The 24630-nt window shown below is 40.5% G+C and overlaps 1 protein-coding gene across 1 annotated transcript; it reads left to right on the top strand.

Annotated features, from left to right (window-relative positions):
* Positions 1-685: 685 nt before the first annotated feature.
* On the top strand, positions 686-24515 carry aaas (achalasia, adrenocortical insufficiency, alacrimia). Its single transcript, XM_026272725.1, has 16 exons — positions 686-930; positions 1121-1248; positions 1333-1388; positions 1467-1558; positions 8646-8692; positions 8768-8866; positions 9448-9591; positions 12321-12441; positions 15006-15130; positions 15296-15356; positions 15626-15716; positions 22300-22372; positions 22725-22792; positions 23307-23388; positions 23468-23552; positions 23642-24515. The coding sequence occupies exons 1-16, from the start codon at positions 826-828 to the stop codon at positions 23783-23785; spliced, it is 1521 nt and encodes a 506-aa protein (XP_026128510.1). The 5' UTR covers positions 686-825; the 3' UTR covers positions 23786-24515.
* The last annotated feature ends 115 nt before the right edge of the window (positions 24516-24630 follow it).

Below are 24630 nucleotides of genomic sequence, written 5' to 3'. Positions count from 1 at the left end.
CTAAAAAAACTAAGAACGATACAGCACACACACACACACACACACACACACACACACACACACACACACACACACACACGCCTCAATGTGCCATTCAGAGATAATAGAAATTCCAGTTAAAGCACTAAATCAGGTGATAAAGACGTGCAGGTTCCAGCACATTAGAGTTACAGGGTAATGAAGAGGCTGATGAGACAAATAAATAAATGATAAATAAATAAATAAAAAGGCCATACACAAGAATGAAGTGGAACTGAAAGTAACTTATGAAGATGTGTGTGCAAGAATATTATTTTGCAAAGAAACACAAAACTCTAAAATAAATAAACATAATAAACAACAAATATGTTTCACTACAGTCAGCATTAAAACACATCACAAACAAGCTGTGCACTGAATTATGGGATGGTGCTGGTTGACACGCATCCAGAGGATACTGTGAATCATGTTCTGATGGAACGCGTTATTCATCGCTTAGCAACAGATCTCTTGTTTTCTGAGCTGCTGGAATCTGGAGTTACCTATTCTAAGTTCTAAAGAATCAACAAAAGCTGTTATTAACGTTTCACACCGAACGGGTCTTTACGTAAGAGCGCAGTAAGTGGAGTTCTTCAACTGGACTGAGGAGGGCAGCAGTGCGCCTCTGATGCGTCGAGTCTGACTTCTGTTGTGAAAACGCGTTCTCCTGCGCTGTTTGTCTCGTCGGGCTTCCGTAGCCTGAAGGCGCGGGTTTCGCTGATCTGATCAGAAGGAGAGCGCTCGTTCGCTGCCGAGTTTCCTCGGTTCACGCGTGTTTGTGAAGCCTGTGTGCTGTCTGTGTGCAGGATGTGTTCCCTCGGTGTGTTCCCGGCGCCGGTAACGGCTGCACAGACGCTGTTCGAGCGGAACAACGAGCTTCTGTCCGCACTGGATCCCGGAGAACACTCACAGGTCTGAACGCGTCCTATAATAACTTCCTCATAAACACCAGATCACTGAACCAAACACACTCTATCTAACCTCTTCACACGAGCCACGAGTGTAGCTCACTGCCATAACATCTCACACTGACTGACCTCGTGAAGAACCTAATATAACTTGTTCTGGCCATGATAATAAGTGTGTGTGTGTGTGTGTGCAGGTGTGTGATCTGCCCAGTCCTCAGTTCACCAGAGACACCCTGAAGGGTCACAGTCGCCCGGAGAGCAGCAGCAGATCAGCCTTCCTGGACCAGAGAGACACGCTGTGGATGAGGAGCGCCGGGGCCTGGTGAGAGACAGAGAGAGAGAGAGACTGTAATACTAACACTGTGTGGAGGATCTGGTCATCTGTGTGTGTGTGTGTGTGTTCCAGGCGTGACGCGGGGCTGTACGGTCTGTTAGACGAGATCACTAACAGTGCAGATGAAGGTATGTCTCTGACACACACTGATCACGCAGCGGTCGGTCTCTGGCAGACGTCTGAGTCCCTGTCCTCTTGTGTTTCAGTGCCCAGGTTCCTGGCGGTGGGCTCCTCCTGCGTCCTGGCTCTGCTCAGATGGGCTTCTTCCTTCCACGGCTCTCTGTTTCCACATCTGACCGTGAGTGTGTCCCGTCTGTGGATCTGTGTGGGCGTCACACTGCAGTTATAATGGACGCGCTCTCTCTCTCTCTCTCTCTCTCTCTCTCCCTCTCCCTCTCTCTCTCTCTCCCTCTCTCTCTCTCAAGTTCAAGTTGCTTTATTGGCGTGACATTTGAGTTACAGTATTGCCAAAGCATTCAGATAAAGAATAGAATATAAAATATAATTACAATAAAATACAATACAATAAAAATAACAACAGCAGATAATATTTCAAATATTAATAATAGTAATTATATACAATCAAGAATATCAAATAAAACAGTTGAATACAATCAATTACCCCTTTCGTATGGTGTGTATGGTGTATAAATATTTAGCAGCTAGTGTCATTGCCGTCTCATTCTCTCCAAGTATATAGAGTAGTTTCTCTGAGTCATTTAGAGACAAGAATGAAGGATTGAACGCTTCAAACTGTGGGAAGAGTGTTTCTCTTGTAGTGCTGTATTTGGGACAGACCAGAAGGAAGTGTTTCTCATCCTCTGTTTGATTCAGCTCACAGTGTTTGCACAGACGCTCTTCTCTCGGGAGCCAGGATCTTTTATGTCGACCAATCTCTATTTCCAAATCATGATCACTGAGTCGATATTTGGAAAGGATTTGTCTTTCTTTCAATTGCTTGAGTGATAAGTAGTTTGCCAGTTTTGTGGTTCTGTTTAGGGCCGAATAACACTGGAGTTTGGTTTGGAGCTCAAATTCATTTTTTAATTTTTCATCATAATTATACTTCAGATTTTTGTCAATTAGTTTCTGAATGTTGGGGTTGTGATTGGAGTCAGACTCAGTTTGGGTTTCCTTCATCAGTTGAAGCACGAGTGTGTTTAGAGGATGAGACACTGTGGGGAGGAGGGCTTTATATTGAACAGATGGAGTGTCAGATTGAGTCAGGTGATGATAAAACTGAACAGCTCTTTTCTGTATTTCTATGTGTAAGGGGTATAAGCCCAGCTCAGCCCTGCAGGCGATATTAGAAGTGCTTCTGTTTACCCTTAGGATGTTTTTGGCAAATTCCAATTGTGTTCTTTCTATTAAACTTTTGTCCCAGTTTTCAAATTTTAATATTGGTCCCCAAATTTCACTCCCTTACAGTAGGATTGGTTTGATGATTGCGTGATATAATTTAATCCATGTTCTAATTGGTAGTTTTAATTGGCCAAACCCTGCTTTAATGGCATAAAATGCCCTCCGTGCCTTCTCATTGAGGGCCTTGACATAATAATAATTATAATAATTCCTTACATTTATATAGCGCTTTTCTAGACACTCAAAGCGCTTACATAGTCAAGGGGTGTCTCCTCATCCACCACCAGTGTGCAGCATCCACCTGGATGATGCGACGGCAGCCATATTGCGCCAGAACGCCCACCACACACCAGCTTACTGGTGGAGAGGAGACGGAGTGATGAAGCCAATCAACAGATATGGGGATTGTTAGGAGGCCATGATGGTCCGAGGCCAACGGGCGAATTTAGCCAGGATGCCGAGGTCACACCTCTACTCTTTCATAAAGATATCCTGGGATTTTTAATGACCACAGAGAGTCAGGACCTCGGTTTAACGTCTCATCCAAAGGACGGTGCTTGTTGACAGTATAGTGTCCCCATCACTACACTGGGGCGCTAGGACCCACACAGACCACAGGGTGAGCGCCCCCTGCTGGCCTCACTAGCACCTCTTCCAGCAGATACCTAGTTTTCTCAGGAGGTCCCCCATCCAGGTACTGACCAGGCTCATCCCTGGTTAGCTTCAGTGGGAAAACGGTCTTGGGCTCCAGGGTGATATTGACGGCCAAGACTGAAGCCCCCTGATGCTGAGATCTGGATCTGTTTCCCTGAGAGCTGGCCTTCTTCTGGATCACCATGACCCTGGTTTTGTCCACTCCTCACAGTACTGTTCCAGCAGGGCCAGGCTGTGCTGGAGACCCTGGGCTGAGGGAGACAGCTTCATACAGCAAGGTCGTGTAGAGCGAGGCCTGGGATGCTGTCGGAGCGCTCCAGAGCTTCTGCCAGCTCGTTGATGTAGATGTTAAACAGTGTTGGGCTCAGACTACACCCCTGCCTCACTCCACGACCCTGCTGGAAGAACTCTGTTCTCAGATTCCCAATCTTGACCGCACATTTACTCTTCTTATACATGGATTCTATAATATCCAATGTTTTTCCACCAATGCCAATTTGTAATAATCTGTACAGTAAGCCGTCATGCCAAATAGAATCGAAAGCTTTTTTAAAATCAATGAAACATGTAAATATTTTTCTTTGTTTGTCCTTTAGATTTTTGTTAATTAGAGTGTGGAGAGAATAGATGTGGTCAGATGTACGTTGTTTTGGTAAAAAGCCAATTTGTGATTTATTTAGGATGTTGTGTCACTATGCGGCTGTTTATTATATTACAGAAGAGCTTAGCTAGACTACTGCCCACACAGATGCCCCGGTCATTACTGGGATCCAGTTTATCTCCTCTCTTATATATGGGTGTGATCAGTCCTTCAGACCAGGCCTCAGGGAAGTGCAAGCACGGGGAGTTTAAAATGTTACGAATGCCATGAAACAGGGCATAAAAAAATGCGTGCCCTCATAAAACGAACACTGAAAATAATGAGACGGATAATGAAAAAGCAGGACCGAGTGGGTCAAAAGAGGATGAAGGTGAGAAGGATAGTGTAGCAAGGAGCTTAGATGAAACTGAAAAGAAGGGAGATGAATTAGAAACGAACGAGAAATGGAATAATCAGGATGTAGGCGGTGAGGAAACAGGTGGAAAAAATTGTGGTATTGGTGTTGAGAGAGCGGAGGAAAGTGAGGTGAATGTTTCTCAATGTAAAGATGAAACTGGACACAGGAACGATCGTACAGGTGCATGTGAGGCTGATGTTAGGGATGATGGAATGGAGGAGATGGCTGATGATGACAGTCTTTCAGAAATGTCTGACATCATTTCTCAGAGTGGTGATGATCAGTTATACACAGTAAAAGAAATTAATGATTTCTTGGATGAAACGTTTGGAAAGACTTTTGATGTCAAGACTTTTTTTCCTGATGCTGAAAGATTTGTGAGGTCAGTCATTAAAATACAGAAGACTGTAGGATTCGAAGAACTGAGTCGTAGGAAAAGATTTAGGCTGAAGGGAAAGAATGGGTTAAAAAGCAATATACATGATGGTTGAGTCACAAAGGGATTTTTTTTCCTTTTCTGTCTTTTCTGATTGTTTGTCTTTCTCTCTTTTCATGGAGAGCATAAAAATAGGGACAATAAATATTAATGGAGGAAGGAATTATAGTAAAAGAGCTGCTTTGTATGAATTTATTCAAAATAAAAATATAGATATCATTTTTTTGCAAGAAACCCATAGCGATCTGCGTAATGAAGTAGAATGGAAGATGTGGTGGGAGGGCAAGATTTTTCTAAGTCATGGCTCAAATCTAAGTGGAGGTGTTGCGATTCTATTTTCAAAGAAGATAAATATGACTAATATATCTTCCTATGAGACAGATAAGGGCAGAATATTGATTGTACAGGTGGAGTTAATATGATTTCCATTTCTATTTATAAATGTTTACTCGCCTAATAATGGAGCAGAAAGGGTAGAATTTTTTTAGAAAATTATCTAGTGAATTAATTTTTGATAATGCATGTATGGTTCTTGGGGGTGACTGGAATTGCACCTTAGATTTTACACTAGACTGAAATGGTGAAGAACTGCTAATTCATTAAGCAGTATAATAAAGAAATATGACTTATCTGATGTTTGGAGGGAGAAACACCCAACAGTAAAACAGTATACATGGGTTAAAGCATCTCATGATCATATTAGTGCTGCAAGGTTGGATAGATTTTATGCAAGTAAAAATAATTCTAATAGAGTTTTAAAAGCCAATATTTTTCCAAATGGTTTTACTGATCATCATTTGTGCATGATTGAAATGAGTGTAAAAAAGTCACAGCCTTCTAGTTACTATTGGCATTTTAATTTGAAATTACTACATGACTCTAACTTTTGTGATAAGTTTGGGTTATTTTGGTCTAAGTGGCAAGAGCAAAAAAGTGACTATGAAGATTTAGTGCAATGGTGGGAAGTTGGAAAAGCACAAATCAGAATTTTTTGCCAGAACTACACCGCTCACTCAAATAGACTTGTAAAGAACACTATTAAAATACTTGAGAGAGAAATAACTGGAATCGAAGAAGGAATTATTGAAGGAAACTCAGAAGAAGGGGATCAACTGAAAGAAAAAAAGACTGTTTTGGCATCCTTGTTTAATGAAAGAGCAAAAGGTGCTCTGATAAGAGCCCGCTTTTCCTCAATAAGAGAAATAGATGCTCCGAGCTCATATTTCTTCAACTTGGAGCGAAAAGAAGGAGAAAGAAATCTTATGTTACATCTGAAACTTCCAAATGGGACTTTAACAACTAATCCAAAAGAAATGAGAAACCATGCAAAGAACTTTTACACTGATTTATTCGAAGCAAGAGACTGTGACATTCACTGCATGGACGACCTACTAAGAGATCTTCCAAAGCTCACTGATGATCAGAGACAATGGCTCGATGCAGATATTCAATTGGACGAAATATCAGAGGCGGTAAAGAAACTTTCTAATGGCCGGTCCCCTGGGATTGATGGACTTCCTTCTGAATTTTATAAGCAATTCTGGACTCTTTTAAAAGATGATATACTTGATGTTTTTAGAGTTTCTTATAGGAAAAATGAACTTCCGACTAGTTGTAGAAGAGCGGTTCTATCTTTATTGCCAAAAAAGGTGACCTTGGACTGTTAAAGAGGCTTTACTGTGCACAGATTACAACATTTTAGCAAAATGTCTTGCAAATAGATTAAAACATTTTTTAGAATATGTTATTAATGACTTTCAAATGACTTTACAATCTTTTTCTTGTGCGTGATGAATTTAGCAAATGCTGGTAATGAGGATGTGGGTTTTCTTTCAATCGATCAGGAGAAAGCTTTTGATAAAGTTGATCATCTGTATTTATTTAAAACTCTTAAAGCTTTTGGTTTTGGTGAGAATTTTATCTCTTGGATCAAACTTTTATATACTGGAGCGTCTGCATTGTTAAAGGTTGGAGGTGGGTTAAGCTGTCCAGTTGTAATTCATAGAGGTATAACACAAGGCTGTCCTCTGTCAGGACAGCTGTACTCTCTAGCAATTGAACCTTTACTATGTAAACTTAGGGAGAAATTGCAAGGTTTTTTAGTGAAAGGTTTTGAAAACAGGCCAATCACTCTTTCAGCCTATGCCGATGACATCACTGTTTTTATAAGAAGTGAAACAGATGTAATGAATCTAACAAACGCTTTAAATATCTACGAAAAGGCCTCATCAGCTAAAGTGAATTGGCAGAAGAGTGAAGGATATCTATTAGGAGATTGGCAGGGAAGGACCCCTCCTGTGCTTCCAGGGGGAGTTAAATGGGGAAGAGAGGGTTTGAAGTTGTTGGGAGTTTTCTTAGGAACAGATGAATACAGGCAGAAGAACTGGGAGGGTATGGTGGAGAGAATGTGTGAGCGGTTGTCTCGATGGTCGTGGGTGCTGCCCCAGCTATCATATAGGGGCAGGGTATTGGTCACAAGCAATCTGGCTGCATCTGCATATGGCACAAAATGAATGTTCTGGATCCCCCGGAATGTGTGGTTGAAGAGCTGCAAAGAAAACTAGTTGACTTTTATAAGACAGTTTTGAGAGCACGGACTTCAGTTTTTAAGGTCAAGAGGGTTCTCACAAACATCTGGACAGAGAATGAACCTCTTTTTAATAACCCACTGATACCAGCACCGGCACTGGAGTCCAGAAGCATCCAGAACGTAATGGCACGAGCGGGGTGTACAAGGATTGCTGACCTAAAGACTGGTGAAAACTGGAAAAGCCCAGAGGAGATGTGCAACAAGACAGGCATCAAGTCCATAAGGATTATAAAGAGAATAATGGATGGAACTGTTTCTGCATTGCCTTCAGTTTTCAGACAGAGATCAGAAGAAAATGAGGTTCCTGAACAGGACAGTGGGAGCCTGTTTCCCCAAGTAGATGTTTCAGCAGCGGTGGATGAAGAGACTGAGGAAGGTTCTCTCCTACACTTCAGGACTCCTGTACTGGAAGGTTTTAAGACTGTCTCAAAAAGGGCTCTGTACATTATTTGCGTGAAAGTGTCCCATTATAATGTGCTCAAAGACTGTAAAGAGACCAAGTGGTCAGATTTGTTCGGGCCAGACTCGTCCCCTAGAAGATGCTGGAGGTCCCTCTACAAACCTCCTATAGAGAAACGCACTGCTGATCTCCAGTGGAGGGTTGTTCACTGGGCGGTAGCTACAAACAGACATGTGGCACACATTGACCCCACTGTAGGGAAAGAATACCCTTTTTGTGGCACTGAAGAATCAGTTGATCATTTGTTTTTACATTGTTTAAGGTTAAGAGGATTGTTTCAGATCTTAGATGGGTGGGCTAGAGATTTGGGCGTAGTTTTTAATAATGAATTATTCATTTTTGGACCAAAATATGTTGCATCAGACAGAAAAAAAATCTCGTTAATTAATTTTGTGATTGTAGGAGCAAAGCTGGCAATCTGGTTAACATGGAAAAGCAAATTGAAAGGAGAGGGGGAAGTAGGTCCTGATGTGGTCTTACAGGCTCTTATAGCAACCAGAATCAAGGCAGAGTTTGCATATTTTAAACTAATGAATGATATGGACAAGTTTATTGAAATTTGGGCTTTGAATGATGTTTTGTGCTCGGTGGATTATGAAAATGAGCTGGTTTTAAATTTATGATTGTAATGATAGACAATACCTTGTAATGTCTATGAAGATGTATGAGTCTCTGAGTGGGTATATGTGTTTATAAATGTACATCTGATGTTAATGAATAGATGTTTATGAAGAATGTCTTTATAGTGTAAGTATAAATAAAGGTGTGTTAAAAGTCTCTCCCCCCCCTCTCTCTCTCTCTCTCTCTCCCTCCCCCCCCCCCTCTCTCTCTCTCTCTCTCTCTCTCCCTCCCCCCCGGCTCTCCCCCCCCCCCTCTCTCCTCCAGCTGAGCAGTGATGAGATGGTGGCAGAGTTCTCCCAGATGCTGGATTGGTGGGTGCTGTGATCATCTCCAGGTTTATGAGCTGAGGTCAGGAGGTCATGTGATGATGTGTGTGATGTGTTCAGGTCTGACAGCGCTCTGAGGAGCTTCGCCTGGCATCCTCACACTGATAAATTCGCTGTGGCTCTGCTGGACGACTCCATCAAGATTTACAAATCGAACAGGTATTCCAGTGGACACAAACACACATCTTACACACAGGGCTGGACAGTAATTCAGTATCCAGATGTGTCGTGGGATAATGATTTTCAGTAACAGTGATATGATTTTAAAACACATTTCCCATATTTCGATTACCAGTGTTTCCCATACGTTGATTTATCTGTGAGGCACCAAACTCTTACATTTCCATGGACAATGCTGTTTACTCGTCATGTAAAGGTCATTTTCTTAAGAACCACATTATTCACAATTCTGTGTCATACCCATTTTTAAATATGACCCTTTTTCCCCCCACAGTCAATAAACCCAACTCCTCTTTTGTTATGCAAATGTGATCGAGAATGCACTTTTGAAATTATCCAAACTAATTAGTTTTGAGTCTTTTGCAGTCTGTTCTTCATAGCTGGGGAACAACTGTGATACCAAACGGAGGAAGTTTAATCCAAATGCAAATTTCTAGTTTTGTTGCATGATTGTGATGTTAGTGGTCCTGCTAGGAGCAGCAGTTGAAGCTCTGTACTGATTAGCAGAAGTGTGATTAGATGTCTTGTGTAGTAAGTGTGTGTGTTTGTGACTGCTGCAGTTCTCCGACGCCGACGCTGAAGCACCGCTGCCAGAGGTCTGTGTGTGCTCTGCAGTGGAAGCCTCTGTGTGGCTCTGCTCTGGCCGCGGCCTGTCAGTCCTGTCTGCTCATCTGGCACGTGGACCCCGCCTCGCTCTCCACCAGGTACTGCTCCATCACCACTGTAGAGCAAATTCCTCTGCCTCGAAGCCTCTTTTAATTTATTTTAAATCTCACGTCAGGTTCTTTCGCAGTGATTTTTTTTTAATGTGACACAACACGTTTGCGTCCGAAGTCGCATACTGCCAGGAGTCAGCAGTGTTTTGATCTGAGGGCGCGGGCAAACGTGATGAGAACGTCGTGGCGTGTGTCCATTGCAAGATAGAGCTGGCATACCACAACTAGGGCCCTATGATTTCTGTGATGCAGGAAACGCAGAGGGAATCGTGGAATCCAGTCATAAAAACAAAATTTACAGTTTAATGCAGAATGGCGTGGAATTTGCCAAATTTTGGTTGAATGAATCAAAAATAGGTAATTGCACCTACATCAAATCACGATATGGACTAATATCTGTAAATATTAAGCCGGAATAGTCTGTTTAAATATTCTGCGTGTCTGTGTTAATGAATGGAGCAGAAGCGCGTCTTCATTCATTAAACACACTGAAGCGCGCGTGACGCTCCGTTGATTTCAGCGTTTGCTGTCTCACTAAATAAGGATGTGAACACATGAACAACATCTCCAGAACTGCTCTGACAGTCACTTCATGAGCATTTGACCATTTGATTTGAGTAAAACTAGCGTCACATCACATACACAGAACTGTAAAGGTACGTCAACCCGTCAAAATAAAAGTCCTGTTTAAGACCATTGTTCAGCAGAGTGTACATAGCCTACTTCTAAAAAAATTAAATAACAATCACACTTTTTTTTTTTTTTAAAGGTTTAATCACACAACATTTCATGTTTTATATTTAATAGTAAATCCCGTTTACAAAAAAGTTAAGTTAATTTTCAATAATAAAAAGATAAATTAAATTATTGTTGTATGTGTTTAATGTTTAATGTGCATCTCAGAAAATGCTTTATTTAAAACACCAACTGAATGGCACTTAAATGCACTTTATTCATCTAACAACTTTATTGTCATTGTTCACAGTACAAGTACAGACAGAGAAACAATGGGTAATAATTAAATGTTTATTTTTGATGTATGCATTGCATTCAATGCATTTAAAAAAATAATAATAAAATAGGAAACTTAGTTGTTCACTTTAAGAGACCCAGGAGTCTTATTTTCTCTTGCATAATTAATATTGCACTTTAAGCAAAAACATTTTATCCGATTTACGCGATGAATCGATGGAATTTTTGGGAGAATACTCTATTACTAAAATATTCGATAGCTACAGCCCTACTCGTAATCCAGTTTTTTTTATATCGACTATGCATTGCATTAGTTTTTCAAACTGGTGTGTTTCACCGGGCCGCGAAGAAATATAGAGCTGAGTATCATCAGCATAACAGTGAAAGCTAACACCATGTTTCCTGATGATATCTCCCAAGGGTAACATATAAAGCGTGAAGAGTAGCGGCCCTAGTACTGAGCCTTGAGGTACTCCATACTGCACTTTCGATCGATATGATACTTCTTTTTAATGCTTTTCTGTAGGATATGCTACTTTCCCGCCAAGCAATACGGAATACCTCTAGTTTTGTTTTCCTCCAGCTGCGCTCCATTTTTCGGGCTGCTCTCTTTAGGGTGCGAGTATGCTCATTATACCATGGTGTCAAACTGTTTTCCGTAACCTTCCTTAAGCGTAAAGGAGCAACTGTATTTAAAGTGCTAGAAAAGAGAGAGTCCATAGTTTCTGTTACATCATCAAGTTGTTCTGAGGTTTTGGATATGCTAAGGAATTCGGATACATCAGGAAGATAACTTAAAAAGCAGTCTCTTCCTCCAGACTGAACTGACCCAGCTCTCTGTTCCTAGCTCTATCTGTCAGTGGATCAGCTGCTTTCTGACAGATAAAGAAGTAGAATTTATATGAAGTACAGAACTGAGATATCATCACTTGGCTGAATAATTTCAACACCATCAACATCAATTCCATGTGACAGTATTAAATCTAGAGTATGATTTCGACAATGAGTAGGTCCTGAAACGTGTTGTCTAACACCAATGGAGTTCAGAATGTCTATAAATGCTGATCCCAATGCATCTTTTTCATTATCGACATGGATATTAAAATCACCAACTATTAAAACTTTATCTGCAGCCAGAACTAACTCGGATGTAAAATCACCAAACTCTTTAATAAAGTCTGTATGGTGCCCTGGTGGCCTGTATACAGTAGCCAGTACAAACATAACAGGGGATTTATCATTAAAGGGGTAGTTCACCCAAAAATCAATTGGGCAAGCCAAACTTGCGGTTTATATAACTAGGAAAAACTAAATAGAAGGTAGAGAAGGACAACATGTGGTTACTGTTTTTAAAAATATGGTTAAAAGCAAGGGTTTTGTTTGATTTCAAGCTCTATAAACTAATGAATGACTTAGAAAGTTTTTTGCCCAAATGGTATTTTAATGGAGCTATTTGTACAGTTAATGAAGAAATGTTGATCTTTACCGCCATGTTACAATAAGGTTTTTTGTTTTTTATTTCCTGGATAATGTGATGTTTTGCTGACGTTGTAATGATATAAATAGTGTGTTCAAAAAAACTCTCTCTTTCTCTCACACACACACGGTCTCTCTTTCTTTCACACACACCCTGTCTCTCTCTCTGTCACTCTCTCTCACACACACACACACGGTCTCTGTCTCTCTCTCTCTCATACACACACACACACTCACTCACTCACTCTCTCTCTCTGTCTCTGTCTCAGGCCGTCGTCTGGCTGTGCGCAGGTCTTGTCTCATCCGGGTCATTCTCCCATCACCTCCATCGCTTGGTCCCCCACCGGCTCCCTGCTGGTGTCTGCGTCTCCTGTCGACACATCCATGATGGTAAGAGCCACATCTTTCTGTAGGAGCAGTAACAGAGCCAGCACAGAAGAAAGAGACTGGCATCATCCAAACAATAAATGGCCTTGTTGTAGCTTCACCTGAGCCCCTTTCACACTGCCATTCCGGCAAATACAGGGGTAAAGTGTTCCTGTAATTGTTCCCTGGTCGCTAGATTTGGCACTTTCACACTGCCAGTGATGACCCGGTATATGTGCGTGCTTTCACACACAACCCTTGAAGATCCCGTAACGACACGTGACATCAGCGCGTGACGTGTAATGTACGAGTCGAGAACGTTAAGCACGTTATACTTTCACTGAAGCAAGTGAACGATCTCTGCGTCAGTGAGGAAAGTGAGGAACTAACTGATCTCTGCTTCATTACAGTTTGCACATGTGTTTTCGTCGCGAATGTTGATCTTCCTTCAAAACAGCCGGTAAAAGAGTCGCACTATCACATTAGATCTGGCTTTTGTTCACACAGTGCTCGTCCCGGGTCGAACCCTGCAATGTTACTAGGTCCCCGACCCGGGTTCAGTTCGGGAATCAATCCTGGGACGTGGTTGCTTTCACACAGAAGGCGACCCGGCAGTGTTACGGTAATATGCCGGGTCTGATGTGTGAAAGGGGCTCTAGTGTGTTAGGGTCATCTGGATATACAGTACAGACCAAACGTTTTTAACATTTGTTTTCTGTATTTTTGATCAAATGCAGGCTTAATGAGCAGAAGATACTTCTTTCAAAAATATTAAAAATAGTAATGTTTCCAAATTTTGGTCTGTACTGTAAATAAACCACAACATGTCAGGGTCTTTTTGTTTTTATGAGAAAATCCCTCAATGCTTTGTATTGAACAGAACTAACTGGTACATTCAAGTTAGCGGTTTAATTTAACTAATTAACTGCTGCTTATTTTTGATGGACCAAAATTGATTATTAGATCTCCGTCTGTGCTGTTGATTTGTCACTAAACACTATCTTTTCTAGAGCTCCTACCATGTAGTAATCGCAATACTTTTGATTTAAATTTGGTCAATTAACTTATACAGTTAGGTCCTAAGATCTGAGACCATCTGTGAAAATGCTTTTGATTTTTAAGTGTATATTAGGGATGTTGATTTTCAGTCATTTCCATGATCGAGCGCTGTTCAAATTGATGATCAATTAATCGATTAATCATTAACCTCAATGCTGTAAAATGTGTTTATTCTGATCACGAGCCGCTCGCAGCCCAACATGAAATCCGTTAACTGACCATCGACGGCTTTAATCGATTGCATCTCTTATCGACAATTGATCATCGATTAATCATTGACATCCCTAATATGTATAGATAATGGCAGAAAAAACAAAGTTCATACTTCCAAAAAAGCATCCATTTTGCAGCTGTACAGGGCTGCTTTCACTGATTTTCATTTGAATGAATGTGATGAATGTTTTTCCCCACATCACAGACTTCAGGCTGGACTTTAGTTTGAGTGAAAAGGCCGGAAGTCATTTTGTTTCTTCTGTTTGCTAGATTAAATTAGACTGAGTTCCTGCTGTCAGTGTGCTCTCAGACCGCTCAGTCACACTGACTATATACAGCATTCTGTGTGTGTGTGTGTGTGTGTGTGTGTGTGTTCTGATCGTGTGTGTGTGTTCTGATCGTGTGTGTGTGTTCTGATCGTGTGTGTGTGTGTGTGTGTTCTGATCGTGTGTGTGTGTGTGTGTTCTGATCATGTGTGTGTGTGTAGGTGTGTGTTCTGATCGTGTGTGTGTGTTCTGATCATGTGTGTGTGTGTGTAGGTGTGTGTTCTGATCGTGTGTGTGTGTGTGTGTGTTCTGATCATGTGTGTGTGTGTAGGTGTGTGTTCTGATCGTGTGTGTGTGTGTGTGTTCTGATCGTGTGTGTGTGTGTGTGTGTGTTCTGATCATGTATGTGTGTGTGTGTGTGTGTTCTGATCGTGTGTGTGTGTGTGTGTAGGTGTGTGTTCTGATCGTGTGTGTGTGTTCTGATCATGTGTGTGTGTGTAGGTGTGTGTTCTGATCATGTGTGTGTGTGTGTGTGTGTGTTCTGATCATGTGTGTGTGTGTAGGTGTGTGTTCTGATCGTGTGTGTGTGTGTGTGTGTTCTGATCGTGTGTGTGTGTGTTCTGATCGTGTGTGTGTGTGTGTATGTTCTGATCATGTGCGTGTGTGTGTGTGTGTGTTCTGATCGTGTGTGTGTGTGTGTGTGTGTGTTCTGATCGTGTGTGTGTGTGTTCTGATCGTGTGTGTGTGTGTGTGTGTTCTGATCATGTGTGTGTGTGTGTGTGTGTGTGTAGGTGTGTGTGTGTGTGTTCTGATCATGTGTGTGTGTGTGTGTGTGTGTGTGTGTGTGTGTGTGTGTGTGTTCTGATCGTATGTGTGTGTGTCTGTGTGTGTGTGTGTGTGTGTGTGTGTTCTGATCGTGTGTGTGTGTGTTCTGATCATGTGTGTGTGTGTGTTCTGATCGTATGTGTGTGTGTCTGTGTGTGTGTGTGTGTGTGTGTGTGTTCTGATCGTGTGTGTGTGTGTTCTGATCGTGTGTGTGTGTGTGTGTAGGTGTGGGATGTGGCAGCAGAGAGCGCAGTGCCGCTGCAGCGTGTGGGTGGAGGTGGTGTCACACATCTCTCCTGGTCTCCAGACGGCAGTCGACTGCTGGCAGCTACTCCATCCGCTCTCTTTAGGTACAGTCCCCTGATCCCTCTGCAGACAGGCAGCTCTCCACTCACTCAGACCACTCAATATAAAGTGGGACTGAATATTTCACTGTGTCCAGGATAGCTTTAAGTTTAATATCCAGAGATTCTTCATTACATTCTCTGATGTGTGTGTGTGTGTGTGTGTTGTAGGGTTTGGGAGACACGCATGTGGACGTGTGAGAGATGGCCGTGTCTGAAAGGCAGTTGTCAGGTAAGAAAACTCCTGAAACTGAGTGTAAGGGGCAGTTCACACCAATAACAATGACTGTTAAGTGTTAATAATCGGTCTAATTATTATTTGCCTATATATGATAAATTGCTTGACACATTCCTAATTTGTAAGTCACTTTGGATAAGTGTAAATGAATGATGATCACATCCACAAGCAGTATATTTGAGAACGGTCCTTCATATACCTAAAGAAAGTGATTCACAGTGAGCGCACTGCATGTCCCGTGTGTGTGTGTGTGTGTGTGTCAGTCGGCCTGCTGGAGTCCTGACGGGGGCTGTCTGCTGTTGAGTATGCAGGGAGAGAGGGTCATATATGCGCTCACCTTCTCCGATCTCACAGGTATGAACACACACGGTCTCCTGAAAACCATCTTTGATTCTGAAGGAGTGAACCTTTGGCTAGGTGACGATTCACTTTGACTCATAACTCATAGGTTCTCTGTTCAGTTTTGAACCATCTGATTCACAATGAACCAAGGCAAAGCATCAGAATGGATCGATCGTATTTAGGAGTCAGGCAAACATGAACACCATCACAAATTCCTGATTAGCAGTTAACTCTGTTTTTTCTTTAAGCCCTGAGTTTCCAAGGTGACAGCGTGCAAGTATGAAAACATGTTGAAATGAATGAAAAGATTACCTATAAATATTACCCATAAAATACATCTACAGAATACAGTGGTGTTGTACATGAATGCTAGAACTAAGCAAGGCAGTTTACAGCACATTCATTAATCAAAAACAGAAAAAAACAAAAATACATTGATGCACATTATTTATTCATTAATTTTTAGATAATAATAAAAACACCTTAAAAGATAAAGAAAAGCTTATTTGCCAACTTGCTCCGTCCAGAGTGACTTGAACACAACTGACATCATTATTATGACTTGCCAACTCCCAGGAAAACTTGTGGTCCATTCAGGTCCTTTTGGGAAGTTCATATTTATGAGTTAACAGGTCATGATTAAAACATCAGTTGTGTTCAAGTCACTTTGGTGTAGGGATGGGCGACACAGTCATATATATATATATATATATATATTAGGGGTGTAACGATACACGTATTCGTATTGAACCATTCGGTACGAGGCTGTACCGAACGGTTCGTTGGACTAATTAATTATATTTGGAAAATAAATAAAAAATTGTGAAATATAATGATATGCGTCAACAAGGTAGCCCAATAACCCAAACGACGTAACAGGCAACGCCCCTGACACCCCCAAAGAAGAAAAAAAACACCAGCTTATATGTTTATGTTAGGCTACTCAGTCAGGCGCTCGCTCACTCAGTATGCGCTGAGTGAGCAAGCAGTTCATGCACAGTACGCGGTGGCCAATGCATTTAACAGACCAGAAGTAGAAGATCCTCCAATAACCAACAGGTCTGGTGTTTGGGTGCACTTTACCAATCGATCTGAAGGGCAACGCTGAGCCCAGGGTCCCGCTCCGTGCATACTGCGTCCTGTGTGAAAGACCCTTTAGTCATTTTGCAACGAGCCTTCAGCGTGTACTGAGTGAGCGAGCGCCTTACTCTGTAGTGGAAAACGCAGGTTTTAAGAACATGCTTAATGTAATTGAGCCCCGTTACAATATTCCTTCACGAGCCCATTTCAGCCAGACCCTAATTCCTGCTTTGTTCCAAAAAACATAAGCCCTGTAGAGAACCAATTGAGTAAAAACACACTCAATATTAAGAGCCATAGAGTTCCATATAAGAAGTGACATTTTTGTATTTGTTCATAACTACTACAACAATATAACATTTTAATTTTTTATATAAGGAGCTGTTTTTGTTTTATACAGTATGCTGCTAAGAAAACACCATAGAAGATGGGTAAAGAATAGCTCCATCATTGTTCAATGTAAAAAAAAAAAACATACTTTGTTAGTTTTAATAAATAAAACATTTTTTAAAAATCAAGGAAATTTATCTGCCAATTTTTTCTTTTTGCTGTATCTAAAACGCACCGAACCGTGACACCAGTGTATCGTATCGAACTGAACCGTGAATTTTGTGAACCGTTACACCCCTAATATATATATATATCACATTATTTCTGGTATTTATTGCGATAACCATAACAATAATTCAGGGAATCCTGTTTCTTTAGAGAAAAGATTTATCTTTCCTATTTTTACCCAGAATAGGGTGTTGTGAGCTTTAAGGAGAGCATGCGTAAGAGAATGACTGTTTAATTCATACTGGATGCTGGGGGCGCCCTTGTGCTGATACACATGCATCGCAGACGTAATAACAGTGATGACATTCCAGGAAATCCCTAATATGGACAAAGGTTATTGCTGAATAAAAGTTATTGCTGAATAAAACGCACAGCAGTGTCAGATAAATTTTAACTGATGAAACTTTAAAGGCGCAATATGTAACTTTTCTGCTTTAAAAATAGCAGAAATCACTATATCTATGTTATATATTTTTTTTTAGTTGTGTACTTACATCATCCCGACAGTTTCCACGAACTTTAAAATCCGGAGAAAATTATAGTTTAATTCGAAGACACGGCACATTTCTTTATTTCCGTTTTGTCGCCCGTCTATGACGTCATATAAACTTTGACCCCTCTAGTTTATCTAACTTCCTGCGGAACCGCCAAATACAAAGGTGAACAGAAACAAAGACGAGACGAAGAAGAAAAAGTAGTAGCCTTGATCGAGACTATTATATTTTATATTTATATTGTTTATATTCGTATTTAAACCTCAATCAATAACTTAGTTATGGATCATGGTTATGCTTTGCCTGCACGTTCTGTGAAGCGCAAACGCACGGGTGAAATAAATGACCCGAGATGGTTTTGGGACAAGAGAAGCAACAAGACACGGGTAAATATTGGAGTTGCATTTCCAAGATAGAGAGAGCTTCGTGACAAGCTGAAACTACAGAGAGATGCCGAACTCGCTTGCATTCTGATAAACAGGTATGCATCCATTCAGCTAACTTTATCTATCCGTATATTTTGTGAAACTATAAGATGTCTTGTGTAAAACGCAGACGGACTAGCTCTCATGGAAATCTACATTTGTTCTATATCTAGCTGAATAAAGTAGCTTCAAATGCAGTTCTCTAACTTGTTCGATATCATAGTATAACGTAATTATAATTATTAACGAAAGGCGACCGTGTTTTTTAACATGTATTACTACTAGCTAGATGGAATATTGATTTGATAGGGGTCTCATAATTCATATAGACGGTTTCATCGGGCGCACGGTCATGTATATCGGTCTGGCTGCGGTGCCTTATACAAACGCAGTTAAAGGCAAGGTGATGAGTAAACTGAAGTTGTGCTCAGGTGGTTGTGCTGCGGGGTGTGTTTCCCATACATTTATTTATTTTTGGAGACTTGCCACAATTTTAAAACTGATCTTTTTTCCAAAAGGCTTCATTGAATAAACATGAGTAACGTTACCTACTTCACGTTTAATAATAATAATTCCTTACATTTATGTTTAAATATCAAAACGAGGCACAGTTGTTTTTATATCGTTGTATTTCTGAAGGAAGACTTGCATGTTATATGCCTGATAGCAGCGTGTGAGCGTACCAGCTCTGCTTTGTTTACAGCTGTTACTGGGGAAACCTCTATTTCTCGCGCTTTATGTCTATGCTTTAAAACATCTCCTGTTGGCAAATAATGAATTGCATTTCCATTAAGTCCGCCTGATCCACGCAGCAAAAATTTTGTTTGTTTTAAAAAAATATCTACTCTGGAGGGACTTGGCTGTTGTTATTGATTCTATTTGGAAGTCTACCAGAAGTTAAGTTAGGTCCACAAAAGCGCTCATGCGCAGTAACTTTTGTTTATGTTGTTGCCGTTGAAACAGTCTCTCCGTTCGAAAAGACGTGATTGTCAAAATACTAAGTTAGAATGAGTGAGGAATGATAGGGAGTGACAGGGCGCGTGTTCCAATGAACAACAACTCCCATGAGCCTTACGCTCTTTCCCGACGTCATCAAAGTACGTCTTATGTTATTATTTTGATTGAGTGACCCCTGGTGGCCAAAAATTCCATATTGTACGTTTAAGACAATAAACATACAATTGCACAAAATAAATGGTTTATCTGTGTTCTTCAAGCAATCTTGGGTATTTTTTTTGATAAGGAAAGTATATTTATAATTCAGTAATAAGCAACAATGCCTTTATAACTGTATACAAAGGGTCAAGTCAAGTTGAGCTTTATTGTCATTTTCCTACATGTGTGGACATAGAGTGGAACGAATGCCTCACAGTTAGGGTTGGGTATCGAAAACCCGTTCCATTTTAGATAACAGGTTAAATAACTTTTTATAACAAAAATAACTGAACATTTAAATACAATAAAGCAATACAGAAAATATATAAAGTTAAAAGTTTTGCAATGATTAAAGTGCAAAAGAACTATAAAGACCCATAGGTATCACTTTACAATAAGATCTCTAGTTCACCATTAACATTCACAATGAGCAATAACTACATTTGCTACAGAAGTTATTAATCTTGAACTCTTAGTTCATGTTAGCTCATTAAATGATACAGTTGCAACTTTTGATTTTAAAATATTGAAATACCTAAGATTAATGAATGTTCAGAAGAAAGTTTCTTTAGCAGTTTGTTAACTAATGAATTAACTAATGTTAACCAATGAAGCCCTAATGTAAAGTGTGAATGAACAATAAAGAATCAAAACGATTTCAAACAATATCTAATGCATGTTGTAGTCCAAATTAAAATGAAAAAAAAAAAATGTTTGAAAGTAAAACGTTTTTGGCGCTGTGATGAACACCATAGCAAATCCACAAATTTCAATGGCTATTTAAATATTTAGAAAGTAGTGCAGCTGCTGTATTTATGGGCTTTCCAGGGTTGGCACCATCTGCTGTCAGAGAATGAATGTGCTTTCATTTAGCGTGTCTCTTAGGTGTTCCTCCATGTGCTTCTCAGTGTTGTAGTAGTTATTTAAAAAAATTAATTAGTTACTTCTGTAAATTGTAATGAGATCACTAGTTACTGCATTTAGATTTAGTAATTTTACCTTTTTTGCGCATTATATAAAGGCTTACATGGTTACATTAACTTTGTTTTCATAGCCTTTAATATGTATTGTTTTGTTGGACAACACTGGATGTTAAGTGAAATAAATAATTAAATACAGATTTTTTTAATACAAAAACAGAAATGTTGAGATATATCGGATATCGCATATTGGCCAAAAAAAAAAAAGTTATGATTTTTTTTTTGCCCATATCGCCCAACCATACTCTTTTGTCTTCTCCACATTGAGGGACGGGTTGTTAGTGCGATAACATTCAGCTAGCTGTGCCACTTCCTCTAGACCTACCACAGTTGTGTCATCTGCAAACTTGATGATGTTGGATCTGAACTTGGCAGTGCAGTCGTGGGTCAGCAGCGTGAAGAGCAGCAGACTGAGTACAGAGCCTTGTGGGGCACCTGTGCTCAGTGTGTTTGTGCTGGAAGTGTTGTGGCCAACATAGACTGACTGAGGTCTTACAATTAGAAAGTCCAGGATCCAATTACAGAGGAAATTAAGGCCTAGCAGATTTAGTTTATTTTCTAGCTGTTGTGGTATTATTGTGTTGAATGCTGAGCTGAATCGATGAACAGCATTCTGACATAGTAGTCTATATTTTCTAGGTAGCTAAGAGCCAGATGGAAGGTGGAGGAAATTGCATCATATGTAGAGCGTAGAGGTGTGTAAACAGGCTCATACACATGCAAATTGTATCACATATGCTACTGTAGTTTAAGACCTATTTTTTGTGCACAGTTCAGCACTAACTAAACCAGATCCAGATAGTAGGCGCTCCTCATGAAGCGATAAACTTCTCAATTTCACATCTGCCCTCCGACATGTTGCTCTGCACACAGAAATGTTAAAAACTTTTTTTTTTTTTTTCAGACTTTATTGTTTGTTATCGCGGTAAGATTAATTCTTAACATGGGGAGAATTTCTACCTGTATATCGCAAACAAAAAGATATCGCCCATCCCAACTTTGGTGGGAACCAAATGGCAGTTGACATTTTTTTCAAGTTTTTTTTTTTTTTTTTAATCTGCATCTACAAAATGATTAATAAAGGATGTGCATCATTGTGTTTTTGCTTTATTTCTGTTTTTAATTCGTTTATGAAGATTTAGTAAACTGAACAATTCTAAGGAAATTATACAAAAAAAAAAAAAAGTTGTATATGAAACTAATATTTACTTGTATATTTTTATTATTGTACCAATACACAACTCCACATACATCGGGAAGAAGGAGGCGGGAACCGGCGCACAATCAAAACATAATTTTAATATTTAAAATAAACAAAACATAATTTTAATATTTAAAATAAACAAAACAGCGCGTCAGCCCCTCACGGCGACTGACGCGCACAAATAAAAAGCAAACACACAAAATGTCCCAGACCTGGTCCTCTCTCGTCCTTCACGGTCGTCACTCCAGTTTTATATCCTTCCATCTCCTACGTGGGACTCGATACTGGCGGTGGGGCGCAGGTGTAGCTCATCTCCAATCACTACACCTGGCCTCACTCCTCGTTCCCACGCCTCTCGGCCCCGCCCCACTTGCCACAATTATACATAATTTTTTTTTTTTACTTTCAACAGATTTACCATCAATAGTCACTGCGTATCTATAGTCTTCGGCTGCATCCATTTGATTTGACTCTCACTGAAACGCCCCCAACTCTTGACCTCTGGGGTTAAATACAGCTGAGTTTCTGATTCGTAATAACTTTGTGCTTGTGTTCAACTCGTAAATACAATAATTGTGTTGATTAATTGATCAAGACACATCAAGTTTTCTCTGAAACTGTAAAGATGTTGAAATCACAATGTCCTCGTACACAAACAGACTGGTGCAGTGTGTAGTTCAGTGTTGTGTGGTGTTGCAGGGGGTCCTAAAGCTGCCAGCGTGGTGGCTGACCTCTCAGAGACCACCTTCCCTGGACCTGATGGAGACCTCACGTAAGACTCTCATTAGCCTGTGTACATGAAGAATACTCCAGTGCTTCACGGCTGGAACACACTACACAACTCAGACAGGAAGCCTGGCCATCACTGACTCTCTCTCTCTCTCTCTCTCTGACTCTGACTCTCTCTCTCTCTCTCCATCCCTCTCTCTCTCTCTCTCTCTCTCTCTCTCCATCCCTCCCTCTCTCTCCATCCCTCCCTCTCTCTCCATCCCTCCCTCTCTCTCTCTCTCTCTCTCTCTCTCTCTCTCTCTCTCTCTCTCTCTCTCCCTCTCTCTCTCCCTCTCTCTCTCTCTCTCTCTCTCTCTCTCTCTCTGTCTCTCTCTCTCTCTCTCTCTCTCTCTCAGTGTGGGGGGAGAGGTGTGCTCTCTTTCATGGGATCCGAGAGGTGAAAGACTCGCCGTGCTTCTGAAAGGTAAAACACAGACGCCTGTGGAAGATGACGCAGGCAGACATCTTTAACCTCTTTACAGCTCCAGAGTATGTTTTCAGTTTTAAGTGTGTCAAATGAAAATCTGGCAGCAGAATATGTAGATAGAAAATGAAAAGCTCAACTTACTGGCAAAGCATTTTTGAACAGAATCAATACAGAAACACGGACATGTTGCAGATGTGCATATTATGTACAGCACATTGGTCAACATCTGCTGGACTAAGTAATATTAAGGAAAAGGGTGCTTTAAGCTGACAGTTATGGTATTTCCCTTACAACTTAAATGCATTTGAATATACATTGCTTTTTTACAATATGAGTTGAAAAATGCCACCTGAAGTTTTACAACAAGAGTTCATCTTGTAATGTCATTAAAATCATCATTTTTTTCTGCATGTTAACATTCCAGCATTTGTCAGATGTTTAATATTATAACGTAACCACTCAAGAGATGCTGAGTGCTGTAAGGTTCACTGATGAAGTCTTGTTCCCGCAGGTGATTCACAGGCGGTCAATCATCCTTCAGTCATAGCCGTCTTCAAGACACGCTCCAGTCCTGTCTTCGAGCTGCTGCCGTGGTGCGTATGATCCGCTGTGAACGGACTGGTGTTACTGTTCCACAATCACTGTTCTGAGTGCTGTCTTTCTCTTCTGCAGTGGTTTTGTGATGGGAGAGTCTGGAGCAGAGCCTAGGTTCATGCAGTTTCATCCACACTTCCAGCACGGCGCTCTGCTTACTGTGGTGAGCTCTGTTAGATCAATCCCACACAATGTGTTCGTGTAGATGTGTTTGTGTGAACGCTCTGAAGCTGATGGAGTCTCTGTCTGCAGTGCTGGTCTGACGGACGCATCTCTCACGTGCCGTTTTACTTCAGCAGCGCTGGGCTGTTAGGAGGAGACTCACCGCTGCAAGCCTTCGCCAGCAGCACCGCGGATCCTTCCTCAAACAAACTGTACTCTGAACAGACTTCCTGAACACCTTCACTTGCTCTAACACTGACATCAACAGCACAGACGCTTCATTCTGCTGACATAAACCCTGTTTACAGCATAATGTGTGGCTTGTATATGTGAAGATTAATAAAGTCTTTGCATTGTTTGGATTTCACATAAGAGTGGAGTGATGCTTGTGTTTTTCCAAAGCAACACGTGTGCTGCTGATCTGAAACATTTAGGAGCGCATAAACCACTTCAGCGCTGGAATTAAATCATTAATAAAGAGCTATGAGCTATGAATTCATTTTGAATACAAAGAGTACTTAAGGCTTTTTTAAAGTTTCTACTTCAGGCAGTGTATTAAACACTGAATTAAATGCAAGATACAGTACCTGAAATACCATAATCATATGCAATCATGTTGTATAAATGTGAGGTGTAGAGAATGAGGAGTTATTCTACTATCTATTCACTCCGTTGCATTTTGGGAAGGCACCGCCACATTAGAAGGGTACACTATCTGTTCTCACGGTTACTTATCATTCTCTATAAATTAAACTGCTCATCTCTTTAGTTTTTGCTTTAAGTTAAACACTCATTCATTCTTCATCGTATGACTGTAGGGAAGAGAAACTATTTTATTGCGCTGCATGAAATTAGATTTTTTTTTCATCTGTTTTGTAGAATTTGGTTTAAAATGTTAACCTGCTGGATGCTCTCTACTGCATCATATGAGAGATTATCCAAATAAAACCGTTCAACAAGCTGACAGAAGTCGATCCATTTCTTTGTTGGAAACTTTTAAATGACAAAGTATCATTTTTGTCATAAATATTAATATTTCCATGGCCACTGAGGAGAATTTGAGATTGTGGGTCACATTC

Source organism: Carassius auratus, chromosome 9, assembly GCF_003368295.1.
Source record: "Carassius auratus strain Wakin chromosome 9, ASM336829v1, whole genome shotgun sequence".
Lineage (NCBI taxonomy): Eukaryota > Metazoa > Chordata > Actinopteri > Cypriniformes > Cyprinidae > Carassius > Carassius auratus.
The sequence above is the reverse complement of the archived record's forward strand: the minus strand, read 5'-3'. Positions and strand labels throughout refer to the sequence as shown.